Source organism: Helianthus annuus, chromosome 5 (genome assembly GCF_002127325.2).
Source record: "Helianthus annuus cultivar XRQ/B chromosome 5, HanXRQr2.0-SUNRISE, whole genome shotgun sequence".
Lineage (NCBI taxonomy): Eukaryota > Viridiplantae > Streptophyta > Magnoliopsida > Asterales > Asteraceae > Helianthus > Helianthus annuus.
The window spans coordinates 177417931-177432605 of NC_035437.2; the positions used below are offsets into that span (position 1 = coordinate 177417931).

At 34.4% G+C, this 14675-nt stretch overlaps 1 protein-coding gene across 2 annotated transcripts; it reads right to left on the reverse strand.

The window, feature by feature from the left end:
• Positions 1-1530: 1530 nt before the first annotated feature.
• LOC110942422 (centromere protein C) lies at positions 1531-11131 on the reverse strand. Of its 2 annotated transcripts, none has more exons than XM_022184180.2 (13): positions 10977-11131; positions 10599-10796; positions 9409-9587; positions 8501-8589; positions 8304-8397; positions 8042-8205; positions 6700-7295; positions 5756-5863; positions 4568-4667; positions 3643-3728; positions 2739-2823; positions 2021-2128; positions 1531-1913 (listed from the first exon to the last, which is right to left on the reverse strand). In XM_022184180.2, exons 2-13 carry the CDS (start codon positions 10740-10742, stop codon positions 1798-1800), a joined length of 1869 nt encoding a protein of 622 aa, XP_022039872.1. In that variant the 5' UTR covers positions 10743-10796; positions 10977-11131; the 3' UTR covers positions 1531-1797. The 2 variants fall into 2 exon arrangements, with proteins under 2 accessions (XP_022039872.1, XP_022039873.1); XM_022184181.2 differs by having other exon boundaries at positions 10599-10787; positions 10977-11096.
• Between the last annotated feature and the right edge of the window lie 3544 nt (positions 11132-14675).

Genomic DNA, 14675 nt, shown 5'->3' on the forward strand with positions numbered 1-14675 from the left:
TTTTCAGGACTAATGAGCGAGTGTTAGGCAGCTCTTTGACACGAGAAAAACAATTAAATGGAGTAAATTAATTAAAACAAAAAACTTTTATAGTTTGCTAAAAAAGTAAAACGATGGGAAAAGCGTAATTTTGAACCGAGGGCGAGATGATAATTTTAATTCAGGGATGAAATCGCAAATTAAAAGGACCAATGGGGGAGTGCCAGGCACCTGCCGGCATGACTACAAAGTTACAGTGGGGAAAAAATTTTAATTTAACCAGGAAAACAAATAAAAACGATGGAGAAAATGTAAATTTAAGTTGGAGGAAAATTCATAATTTGGCTGTGAGGAAAAAAAACTAATGACAAAACTCTAAATTTAAACGGGGCAAAATCGTAATTTTTAACCGAGGGCAAAATTGAAATTTTTAGCTGGGAGCAAAAGCGTACATTTATTTTTAAGTGGGGGGTAAAAACATAATTTTGAACTGATGGCAAAATCGTAATTTTAAGGAAAAAAACTAACGGTAAAAGTAAATTTAAATGGGGGAAAATCGTAATTTTTAACCGAGGGCAAAATTGAAATTTTTAGCTGGGAGCAAAAGTGCAAATTTATTTTTAAGTTGGGGTAAAAACATAATTTTGAACTGATGGCAAAATCGTAATTTTAAGGGAAAAAACTAATGGCAAAAGTGTAAATTTAAACGGGGCAAAATCGTAATTTTTAACCGAGGGCAAAATCGAAATTTTTAGCTGGGAGTAAAAGCGCAAATTTATTTTTAAGTGAGGGCAAAAACATATTTTTATACTTATGGCAAAATCGTAATTTTAAGGCGGGATACAATCATAAATTTGCTTGGCCAATAAGGAAGTGCCAGGCAGCTGCCTGGCACTGTTGACTATGCCGCCCATTTAAACCAATAGGGACAGGAGCTATACTCGCCGACACTTTCATTTGTAGTTGTTGACTGTCTGGCACTGTTGACTATGCCGCCCATTTAAACCAATAGGGGGTAGGAGCTATTCCCGCCGACACTTTCATTTGTAGTTGTTTGCCTGGCACTATTGACTATGCTGCCCATTTAAACCAATAGGGGACAAGAGCTATTCCCACCGACACTTTCATTTATAGTTGTTGACTGCCTGACACTGTTGACTACGCCGCCCATTTAAACCAATAGGGGGCAGGAGCTATTCCCGCAGACACTTTAATTTGTAGTTGTTGAAAATATAATATCAGTAAAGTAAAGTGATAAAAAAAATGTTAATATTATTTAATCTTGATTCGTATAGTAAAGTCAAGTGTAATTAATGATGACGCAAAGAACCTTTTTCGAAATCATTATACCCTAGGTTTTATATTTGAATCTTGCTTTTATTAGCATCATTTCATAACCTTTTGGCAAGCTGAGCTCCACCCAGCATAAGTTGTAATTTATCACCTAATTTTGTTGATTTAGTAGGGGTATTGGTGGAGTGCTGTGCGTTTATTAAACCACAACTTTTTTTGCATGGCTTAAAAATCAATGATATCTGATATATGCGAACATTTTCTTGTAACTTTTATCTGAATCAAACACCTATTAAATGTGATTACAACCCTCATTTAAACTGTTGGTTTTACGACATAAAACATAAGCCGATTCAGTCCAGCTGCAAGGATTTCTAATCACACTAAACCTTACAAACATAATATGAAAAGGTCGATTGAACTATAACTAACTAATACAGACGCATGTACACTACATACGTATTCTTAAATGACGGATTACGTTGTACACATATCTCCAATAGAAACAAAGCTTACAAGAAAATGCTAATGCAACGAAATCAAGTCAACAAGATCTTTGTACTCGTCCGCTACAAAAGATTCAACCTTAAAACCGCTGTCGGTAGGAGTGATATACTTCACACCGATAACCGTTGGCAAACCTGCAAAAGTTGTATATATTAATAGAATTATAGATAGGGGTGTCGAATCGCGATGGATCATGTTCAATGTCGAAAGTGAACATTTATTGTGAGAATGAAGCTCTTACTGTTATGGACTCGTGCATACAAGAGCCTTTCGCCCCTCCAATATTCCAAGGGCTTAGTTTTAATTCTGTTACTTCTTCTTACGCCAGCTGTCCAAGCAGACCCGCCCCCTGCAAATAAAATAAATAAACGTTTCATATTGTTAGAATTACTAAAGTACGCGGATGGTCCCTGTGGTTTACCAAATTTTTGGGTTTAGTCCCTAGTTTTCTAAAAGTAAACGGATGGTCCCTGCTGTTTGCACTTTGGACGCATTTAGTCCCTCGCTTTTTCCATAAGTACATGTATGGTCCCTGTGGTTTAGTCTGGTTTCACCACAGGGACCATCCGTGTACTTTTGGAAAGATAGGGACCAAATCCAAAATTTCGGTAAATCACAAGGACCATCTATGTACTTTACTCTATTAGAAAACTATAAAACTTATGTTAAATATAATTAACCAACTTTCGCCAAAATACAAAATGAAGTCCTCAAAGTTTGAAATATATGCATTATCCAAACATGGATAAATCATAAAACAGTTAAACATTTTTTACCGATACCCATAGTTTTTTGCCTAATTCAAAAATCAGATCATGCAATCTGTGTCTGAATAGGAAAAATAAAAGTTAAGAGATTTAATTGGTAAAATAAAAAAAGTCAGTCAATTAAAAACTTAAAATTAACATAAACCCAGAAATTAAACGAAAAAATGCATCAATAAATGAACAAAAAAATACCTGCTAGGCTATGGCGCTTCTTTTTTGTATCAATCTTACTTGCTCTTGTCTTCTTTCTCTTATTCATTGATGTCTTCGGGGGTTCCTGTATTTTTGAGAGAGTTAATTTCTTGATAAATTAGGTTTGTAGTATACAACAACAACAACAACCATACCCAGTAAATCCCACAAATAGCAAAGCTAGTTATAGGGTCTGGGGAGGGTGGGATGTAGACAGTCCTTGCCTCTATCCATAGGGATAGAGAGGCTGCTTCCAGAGAGACCCTCGACTCGAAAACGAATAGCAAACCAACACACCAAGTCAAAGAGTATAGAAAGAATATAGAAATAAGAAGTCGCCACAGTCCTTGCCTCTATCCCTTTATTCATGAAAGGGAGGTCAACTACAGAAGCGATACATATTCTAAGGAGGCTGATGGAAAAGTATAGAGCGAAGAAGCAAGATTTACATATGGTGTTTATCGACCTGGAAAAGGCATATGACACTGTCCCACGCCAACTGATTTAACTTACATTTGATATCCATTTATAACTGTTAGTCAGTATTATAGCTGCTTAAGTTTTTGCTAAAATACTAAAAAAAGCATATATATATAATGAATAAATTAGACAGTCTTTGACCAAAACAACTGTGATCAACTGAAAGGTAGGATTGCTACAAAAATCATGAATGAAATTTCTTTAGCTCTTAAATAAATGCATATATAATCTTTTTAGTAAAAAAAGATTTGGAGTTAACTATCTCGATACTTGAAGATAAAAGAGCTATAGATGACCTTAGTCTTGCCAGGTAGTGTAAAGAACTATTGCATCAGGAAGATAAAAGAGCTATAGTTCATGTTATACATTTTTAAATCACAGCCACTAATAAAGAAAAAAATGATTCCAAAAAGTAAAAACACACCTCGTTTTGTTGTTCGGGAACAATATCAGGATTTTGAACAGGTAGACTTGCATCGGGAACGTTGAAAGAAGTATCATCCGTTTGAACTGGCAAAAGTAATCAAAATTGCATTGTAGTATATATTAACGTGTCACTATAATCACAATAAAAATCTAAAGCATAGTAAACACTAATTTGTATGCATTAAAAATACCTCTATCAACTTTCAACCCATTCGCCCCATTTGAACGGTTTATATATTAGAATATACTTTTGTTCATTTCATTTAACATAAAACACAACCCATTCATAAGTAAATGTGTCAAAAATGCACCTCTGATCGGAATATTATATGAAGGCTAAACATTACCATCCGAAAAGAGAACAAAAATGAAAGAAAATGTTTTTTTTTTTCCTTTTTTGAATAGCACTTACGGATACATCAAAGCCTCACTGAGGGTTTTCAAGGGTAAAGTGCCATTTTCGACCCTGGGGCTTGGCCAGTTTTGCGACTTTCGTCCAAAGGTTTGTTTTTTCGCATCTGGATCCAAAAGATTTGAAATCGTGTCATTTTCATCCTGCTCGTTAGCTCCATTCATTTTTATTGTTAAGTCAGGGGTATTTTCGTCTTTTTTGTCAACTTAACCGGCAATTCCATCTTTTTCACTTTAGGTACATGCTTTTAGCATAATGTACAAGCATTCAAAAGACCGAATTGCCCTTTAAGTTAGGAGAAAATACCCCTAACTTAACGGAGAAATGGATGGAGTTAACGAGCTGAATGAAAATGGCAAGATTTCAAACCTTTTGGATCCAAAAACAAACCTTTGGACGAAAGTCGCAAAACTGGTCAAACTTCAAGGACGAAAATGCCATATTACTCTTAAAAACCTTTGCGCAATGTAGAAGACATACTTAGCAAAAAAAGAGTAAAAATAACAAAAACCTGAACGGAAACAATGGCTTTCTGATTCTTGTGCTGTAGTGATCTCAACATTTTCTTCTGGTGGACAGGTTGGCACCACCTTCTCTGTTGCATCTTCAATCTGTTATGTCAGTCGATAACTCGATTTTGTAACAATCCTCAAAACTAGAGGTGATAATGTCAGCTCGTTATATAAACACAGGTCAACTCAGGTTGTATTTATGAATAATGAGTCAAACACGTAAAGTAAAAAAAATACTAAAAATGGGCCGAGCAGGTGGAACACAGGTCACAAGTCACCTAATGTGTATTCAAATACTTGTGAAACCCAAATTTGTTTCTGTTTAAATGGAATATTTTGAGAATATAGTTTTTGTAATCACAATTTAATATAACTATTTAGAAAATCAAAAAAAAAAAAGAAAATTCGTTATAACTAGAATTGATTCCCCGCGTTGCGGGATTAGTTTTTTTAACGTGATTGAGCGTACAAAATTCTTTTGCAATTGCTTATCTATCAGACGTATTATACTTGACATATCAACCAACTGAAAACGTAAAAAAAATAAGCACAAAAACATATTATATTTGACATGACTCATTCTAAAAAAAAAACGTCAAAACGTAAACTTGAATTTATACCGACACGTACATAAAAAAAGCACATACAACTTGCGGGGTTCAAAATGTCAATACATCGAAACGTAAACCAACTTGAATTTGTACCGACACGTACATAAATGTAAAAACGTAGACCAACTAAAAATGCAAATAAAATAAGCACCAAAAAGCATTATATCCGGCATGACTCATGAAACGTAAAGTAACTCAAATTTATATAGTCTAATGAAAACGTATTATATTTAAAACTCATTTTTGAAAAAAAAAAAAAACAACTTGAATTTATATCTTCACATACATAAACACGTAAGAGAGGTCAAAATGACATTTCACAAAGTTATTAGAAAGTTGAGGGAGTGTAACTGTCAATATTTGAAAGTTGAGGGGGGTGAGGTTAAAAAAAGAATACAGGGTCAAAGTTACTGTAGCTAAGTGGTCAACCAATTTTATGTACTACATTTGACCCACAATTAAAATTACTCGTTTGGACCGATATAAACGTTGACCCGTTACTCAGCCCATTTCACCACTTCTACACAAATGACTGTTGTGACTTTGTGAAGCAACTAGCAAGTAAACAGAACTTACATTCTCATTCTCCCCTTTATCTTGTTCACAGTGAAGATTATCTGTAACATCTTCAACGTTTAAGTTAAGTTTTGTAGGAGATGCGGGTTTCTCCACCATGTCTTCAGCCTGCATATTGTCGGAATCCATGGTATTCAATGCTAAACTTGTGACTACAATGATATAATGATAGTTTTATGCGAGTCAAAACATAATGAGCCGAACTAGGTTGACGCGAAACACCTTTTGTCCAAAAAATGATGGGTTTTTTTATTTTATTTTAGCAGGTCAAACATAATTTGAAAAAAAGTTCTATTGTATCAATGATAAAAGATATTGAAGAGAATGGTTGAATATAATACAATTTGGATGACTTTAGATCCGTTCCATTAGAGATTTAAAAAAAAACATAACCTGAATCAAAGAGTGCTAGATGGGTCGTGTTCGCGGGTTGGCAGGTTCAACCCGACCCGGACCCGAAAATTTTAGATGAACCCGAACACAACCTGAACCCAAAAATCGTGTCATACATATGAACCCGAATATTCGTGGGTTGACCCAAACACGACCCGTTCAACCTGATTTTTTTTACTTCTAATTTTTTTCGTAAATTAATATATTGAAATTAAAATATTACTACATAAAACACAAACGTATATAATACACTCACATTTTAATTATAAAATCTTATGTCAATTTCTCCTTATTAAGTTCTAACAATGGCATAAAATAGAGACCCAGTTTAATTTATGACATAAAACATATTGTATAATAATCAAATATAATAAAAACGAGTTAAATGGGTCAACCTGCCAACTCGACCGCGTTGACACAAACCCGTTAGGTTCGTGTTGGGTTCGTATCGTGTTTTCGGGTTGTGTCGGAAATTCACACCCCTATCAAAGATCCATATATAAGTAATTGGGTCAATTGCAATATCTAGAACGTGGTATGAGAAACCTTACATTTCCATGTATGTCATCATCCATTTCTTCCACATTATCGTGCTGCTCACGGTCTTCAATGCCGATTAGAAGTTCCGACAGATTTTCCTTGTTGGCAGAAACCGAAAATTCCTTGTCCTTGCTGACATGAGTTGCGGGCCCACTAACGACTTCAGAAGTTTTGGTGGGGGGAAACAAATCTATATCACGGGACGAGAACGGATCAACCGATTTTTCAATCGATTTCGACAGAAGTTTTCCAAACGTCGAAATAGCGAAAAATGGACTTTTAGGTGGTGTGGGAGAAGAAGATAGAGGATTAAACGGTTGGTCGGGTAACTTCTGTTTCGCAGGTGTGATCTCATTTAAATTATCCGATAAAGCGCGTGTATCGGGTAATATGTTCTGGTCTTTTATTGAGTTGACTGATGAAAAAAGGTTGACTGTAGGAATATCATGGAAGTTAGGAAGTTGTAAATTGTTTATCGAAACGGGTTTGATGTTCAAACGATTTTGCAAATAGGACAGTGCTTCATTTCCATCTAAACCCGCGATGTTACTAGACATTAAATCATCGTAAAGCTTGTTGACTCTGTCCTCAGCCTTGGTTACTGAGCCTGTTGACACAACATAAAGGAACAAACAATCTAGTAAATTACACAGTATATGAGTTCAACAGAAAATATTCATAAATAAAAGAGGATTTTTGAATATATTACTCCAATTTCCTAAAGTTAACTAGATGATATACCATTATATTATGATCTCAATTCACTTTTAAGTCTTAACGAGCTTTTACCATTCAATTTGTATCATTTGCACATAATATATAAAAAACGCCCGATTGTAAACGAGCAGGCTCAGCTCGATCTGTAAATAAGCCGAGCTTGAGCTAGGCCTGACTTGGCTCGTGAGCCGGCTCGAATTATTCTATTTTATATAGATTAATTTTATTTTTAAATGTATTAAAAGAAAAAATATGTTGGAGGGGTGGAAGTGTTAGCATTTTAAGTTTAAGTAATCAATAACATATAAAAAAAAACAAAAATTATACATATAATACTTTTAATATGTCTTTCCTCTTTCGATCTTGAAAATATTAGAATAATGTAAATAATACATGTAGATATATGTGTAATTTCTATTTTTTTATGTTAACAATATTTGTTAAAAAATTAACAAACCAGCTCGGTTAGGCTCGAGCTGGCTCGAACATTTTACGAGCCGAGCTCGACTTTTCAGCTCAATAAAATAAACAAGCCGAGCGGAGCTGGCTCGTTTAAGTTCGAGCTGGAGGTTAACCTGGCTCGACTCGATCCGGCTCGATTACAGCCCTAATTAAACTTCAAAGGCATAAGCTCACCGGCTACTTCTTTTTCCTTGGGTTGACTGTTGGGTGTGACTGCTTCATGTTGACAATCGTGTATAGGTTGACTTTCAACAGTATCTTGCAGTGCTTTTTGAGAAGATAACGCATCATTTTCAGGCTGACTGGAGTAGACATGATGCTGATAACTCGTTTTTCTCCTGAAATATGAAATTAACTTTACACCGTTAGAATTTAAAAAGAACACAATTCAGTAAAATAAAAAAGTAAACTCGGTATTGCAAATTTGCAATAGTACCGTGGCATTTCAGGTCGACGTTGCCTAGCAGTAGTGGGAATTCGGGACTCATTTGGGTCTTCACCTCTCTGTTTCTTCAATTCTTTACGGGTGTCTGGAAATTAATTTTAAAATGGTACAGATTAGTGGTGTAACAGTGTCACACTTTCTAACATCAATTAACATTGAATCACAAAGACTAGAGAAGAGTAATGTACTTTCGAACTTCTCATAGGCTGCAAAAAAATCTGCAGGGTCATGCAGCTGATCCATTTGAAAAGTCGGTTCGAGAATTGTCGAAGACTGGCTGTCAATAGTCTAGCACATTAAGCACAATCCAAATTTCTAAACTAAATATATGTGTACTTATGTAGAGTTAAGTGAACTGGCAAGATATTGTACATGTTCTAATAATAAATTGCAACATACTTTGAAAGTTATTAAAAGTAGTAGCATACTTTATTGGTGAAAACAAATGGCATTAGGGCTGCAATTCTGCAAACGAACTGAACTTTTAGTAAACAGTTCGTCAACCGTCCGACGGGAAATGAACGAACACGAACAAGAAATTCCGTTTGTTTAGTTAAATGAACGAACATGAACACAGGTTGATAGTTCATTAGTGTTTTTAATTTTTATGGTTTAATTAACTACGTCACAATTCCGACAAATAAAATATTTAATAAGCATAAATGGTGTTCATGAACGCTTGTTTGTGTTCATGAACATTAGTTTGTGTTTGTTTGTGTTCATGAACGTTCGTTTGCGTTCGGTACCTAAAATTAACATACAAACACGAACAAGTTCATTTCCTTAACGAACGAACATGAACGGAATATCTCGTTCGGTAAGTGTTCATGAACGGACACATATATGTTCGTTCGGTTCGTTTGCAGCTCTAAATGGCATTTTATATGAATGGTTAAAAATGAAAAAACAGGTTGCCAGTTGGTAAAAGATGAAAGCATGTTGCTTGATTGGTAGCAAAATGTGAACACGCTACAATTACTGAATTTTCATCATACGCTACAATTACTTATAACTTTCATAGCATGTTACATACATACTGATTTCAAACAGCCGACCCTATTCATGTGAGAGCATAATAAGTATGTATAATCTTTACCTTGTATCAGGCTTCATTGAAAACTTAGCACGCTTCCGGGCCAAAGCTGGTCTATTCTTTTGAGGGTTTTCATTCTCCTTCATATTATCTTCAGAGTTTTCGTTAGTGTTCAGGAATTCTGAAACGCTATCTATAACTGATTTTGCTTCCTCAGAATGCTTGTCAGGGTTTTGTAATACCTTAAACAGAGAACAGCATTAGTAAACTCAGAATCACCTGATAATTCACACTATATTCTACCCACTACAGCAGTTTCAATTTTACTTCAATCTCTTGTAATATTTAGTACTCCCTCCATATAAAAAACAAAGTCATAAAAGATTATAAATTGTTAAAAACCCTCAGCCCAGTCAGCATTGACTCAAAGATTTCCTATATAACTACATGACGCATTAAATGCATTGATCTTCCATTAACTGATTTATGCATCAGATTTCATTCACAGCATGGTTATCGACTGATACATAATACTTTGCTAGCTAGCCACATTTCTTTACTTTACATTGTCTCTTCATCTCAGTTCCACATAAAAAATTCTCAAAAAAATTAAAGCGAGCGTTTTGTTAATCTCCCCCGCAATTAAAACATTGGGTTAACTGGAAGTTAAAAGGTACTCATTAGACACTAAATGCCAGAGTAGAAACTTTCACAAACAGTATAACAATTACTTAGCTAAACTATACTTATAAAGATGTCATAACCAAGATATCTAAACCATAAACAAATAAAAAAAAACACTGGTAAAGTCTATATAGAAAATCTTGAGGCGAGAATCGAGATATAGGCATATAGCTCTAAGCAATCAAACCCTGATATAACTTAGCTTGTTCTCACTTCTCAGAGTGAAACTACTACATGTAAATATAACTTTTGAAGCTCAAACGTCTATCGTACTTAACAATCGCATCAAAACACATGTGCATGTCTGTGTATGTATAAACATAAATCCAAACCTATACGTATACATTTTTTCACACAAATCCACAAATACAATCTGTACACACCAAACCATGACAATCTACACCTCAAAATCATTACATTATCACATCAAAATCAAACCTCATGCTAAATCTAACATCTCCGAACCCTAAAACCCCAGCCAAAACCCTATAAACCAAAATTACTCAATCCTACACAACAATATCCACAAATTATCATCAAATAAGTAGCGAATAAGCTTAAACAGTTACCATTGCACTCATATGCTGGTGAATTGCTTCTAAATCGTTCGATTTCAACGAGAGCTTGGAATCTTTGAACGTTCGAGGATGTAGAGAGAGAATAGACCTTCCGTGAAACGGATCAACAGGTTTTGAGGCCTGCGATTGCACCATTTGGGGGGTTTTTGAAACCCTAGATTGATAGTGATTTGCAACCAACTGAAATAACTATTCAATCAAAAGCGAACACCAGTAGTATGATTATTAGTGTTCAGATTTATCAAGTAAAACATCGATTATAGAGGATAAAAAGCGATGTGTTTTGTAAACCCTAATTGCTAAGATCTTTTGGAATAGAAAAGTAGGATGATAAACAGAGAGGAATAAATAGATAGACAGATAGATTACCTGAAAGTTAATAACGGTGGCCGGAAGCGACTTTGATAAGTATGTTAACTTGAAGACGACGACTCATTTAATAAATAAAGAGCTTAACATGATAATCCGTTTAAGTTTACCAGTCTTTAAGAAAATGTTTCCATTAGATTTTAGAGATGGTTATTTAACATTTGTTAAAAGTTAACGTTTAATATTCTGTTTACACTTTTATACTCAATTAAATAAAAATGTCAAGTGTCAGTAACTAAGAAAAGATCGACAATCAGTTTATACTTTTTAAGGGCCAATTTTTTATAGGGGAATTGGCTTGTAATAATCTCATCTAAACCTTATTGGCCATTAATAATCGCACCTGAGAATATTTCCCCCAGCTTTCACCTATTTTTCCTACAATGGTCCCCCGTTAAAAAAACTTAACGGAGTTAAGTTTTTTTTCCAAATTACAAACAGATTTTTTAGGGTTTTTATCAGAACGATGATACGAGTCAATTGATATAAAACTTACTTCGAAATGGTGCTCCAAGTGACTTGATTTTGGTTAATTGGAAATTTAAACACCAGAATTGAAGCGTCGTTTTCATCGTTTAGAGCACCGTTCGGAGGCAAGTTTTACATCAATGGACTCGTATCGTCGTTCTAATCAAAAGCCCTAAAAAATCTGTTTGTAATTTGGAAAAAAACTTAACTCCGTTAAGCTTTTTTAACGGGGGACCATTGTAGGAAAAATAGATGAAAGGTGGGACTGGTGGGAGGAATATTATGAGGTGTGATTATTAATGGCCAATCAGGTCTAGGTGGGATTATTACAAGCCAATTTCCCTTTTTTATATACACTCAAGATCCTTAAAATTTTTTAATGATTCTCAAATACGGCCATGAGTTTTTAAAATCAAGTTTGTTAATACGATGTCAATGGGGTGGTGGTCCATTGAGAAAGACAAAGCCTTTAAACACCATGAAAGAGGGAGGTTTTGGATTCAAGTCCCACAGACGCCAGAAATAAAATAAATTTGTCGTTCAAAAAAAAAGTTTGTTAATACGAGAGATTAGGAAACATAATTAATAGACAAACGATACAAATTACAAAAAGACTCATTTGAGTGGAGTAATCGATTATATTAATTTTTATCAAGTCACTAGGTATTAACTATTTAAAATGATGCCAATCCAACTGGTTGATGCACCTGGGTTTTACCCATGATGACCGGGTTCGATCCCCACTGGAGGCGGTTCATTCCCCTCTGTGGCGGCTCTCAACCCGTCAAGCCCTATGATGGGCGAGGCATCTGTGGGGTTTTTCTTTGGACTTCGGTCACTCTCTGATGTCAGCTGGGGCACGGTTAAGACACTCACGTCTGGCCGGAGAGGGGCGACGGGCCTCCCCAATGCGAGGGGTTGTGGGGTGTCTCGCACCTAAAAAAAATTGTGAAACCTTGCCGTTCAAAAAAAATACTTCAACCGCCAACCCGTCAACCTAAATCCAACACAATTGAAATGTCTACGAGGTTTTTATTTTGTTCTTATGGAAAGTCCACTAAAGATGGAGAAGAGTTATCACCCAACTAAAAAATTATGAATTATTAATGAAGAAAGGTGGAGTTTAGCTAAAAGTATACAAAATAAATTCTATTCAGAGGATTGTTAAAAGAAAAATAATGGTTAAAAAAAAAAAACAGGAGGATTTTGTGGCTGAAATGAAAAATGATCTTCTGAGAGTGTTAAAACAAATTTAAATAAAACTAGCCTTCACATCCGCGCGCGTTGCGGCGCGAGAACATCGCACACAGCGATCCCAACATCGGAAAAGTTTGTAAAAATCAAATAAATAAAAAGGACAAAAAAACACCGAACGAAAAGCAGACGTAAAATCGTTGAACCACACACGCCCGTTGTTGTCTGTTAATGCGAAGAAATTAGACCGAAACGTAAAATGTAGAAAGAATAACTAAGTGGAACGGGGAAAATAATCGTGTTGCGACGAACCTGTCATATGGGAAAAAATATACCAAAAAACCAATAACCCCACACACATATTGCGGCGTGTTAACTTGCAAAATTTAGAACGAAACGTAAAACGATTAATTTGTAAAAGATGATACTTATGAGGGGCCAAAAATGAAAACAAAAAAGTGTTAGGATTAAATTTTAAAAGAATAAAAGCATTGGGTTAGAAATGAAAAATCAAGTTTTTTTTTTTTTTTTTTGAAAATCTCCCTATGCATAAATTACAACCCCTTAAAGCAACATATTGTTGGTAATTTATAGTTTATAATTTATAATTAGTGTTGTGATGGCCCACATTCACAAGCTTGTATTTTTAATACATAGTATATTCAAACCCTTTTGTTTTTCTTTCATTTTTTTTTCTTTAATTATTATTATTACTAGTATTTGTTTTTAAAACGTTATTTTATTTAAAAAGAAACTTTTTTTGATTATTTGAAAAATAATCGTTTTCTTACGTTTTAAACTAAAGCGAGTCATTTTAATTTTGAAATGGATTTTTTTTTTCATAGCGGCTTGAAGTGGGTATGCGAATTCGGTTTGTATAAACAATGATACACAAAAAATTAAATGAAGCTTTAAAGCCAACCAACTTAACTAACGTTTTATTTACTTTTTACGTCTTATTACTTTTAATAAATAAAAGTTGTTAATTATATTAAAAAATTAATATAATACTAATACTAATAAAAATAGAAATAGAAAGATGAGAGAACTAAAATACGAAATAAATAAAAATATAAAAGCAACTTTTTATAAAAAAATGTCTTTTTTATTAATTTTAATGACGTTTTATAGAAATATAATAAAATACTAGTAAGAGAAAGTGTCTTCAAATTATAGAAACACAATAGTTTTCAAAAACAATATTTAAATTGTTTAGAGGGGTGAAATTTAACAACTTTTAAATTATATTTTTAGAAAGGGTGGGTATGACTAGTAAAAAATGGGGTGCATTTAGCCAACTCATCCAGATAAAACTTAAAACCTTCACACCTCCCGCCTGGCAATTGGCCAAATCAAATAGTTTTCTAGTATCAAAGTTGTGTCAATAAATGAGCATTCATGGTTCTAAGTTACGGATTGGGTCGAATTGGTCAATTGGCCAAATCAAATAGTTTTCTAGTATCAAAGTAACATAACATTGTCAAGCCTCCAACACTTAGTTAACTCTTTCCATGTTATGTTGGCTCACCCGAGGTAGGACTTACTTGGCTACTTGATGATGTATTAGTTAGTATACATATGATGGACTTGGCTTAGGATTATTGTAAGTTGTAACTATATATAAATATATATATAGGGGAAGGTTCATTGGGGAACACTAAAAAAGTGGGGAACGGCGGTGAACCGACTCAAACGAACTCTGATTGGACTCATTCCAGCGGCGTTGAAACCGGCTCGTCGAACCCTAAATAAGATCTCTTAACCCTAAACCCTAAATCCTAACTCCTAAACTCTAAACCCTAAAGCTAAAAAATAAGGCTAAAACCTAAGCTAAACCGTAAAATCTAAACTATAAACCCTAAAAGCTAAACACTAAAGGCTAAACCTAAAGATAAACCCTAAAGCTAAATGATGTAAACTAGGAAATAGGATATGAAATTGGACCTGTTGATTCACACAGAATACCAGGAACAACTCTTCCAAAAATCGTTGATTCTTGTGGAATACCGAAAATTGGGGGTTTCACACTCAAGACAC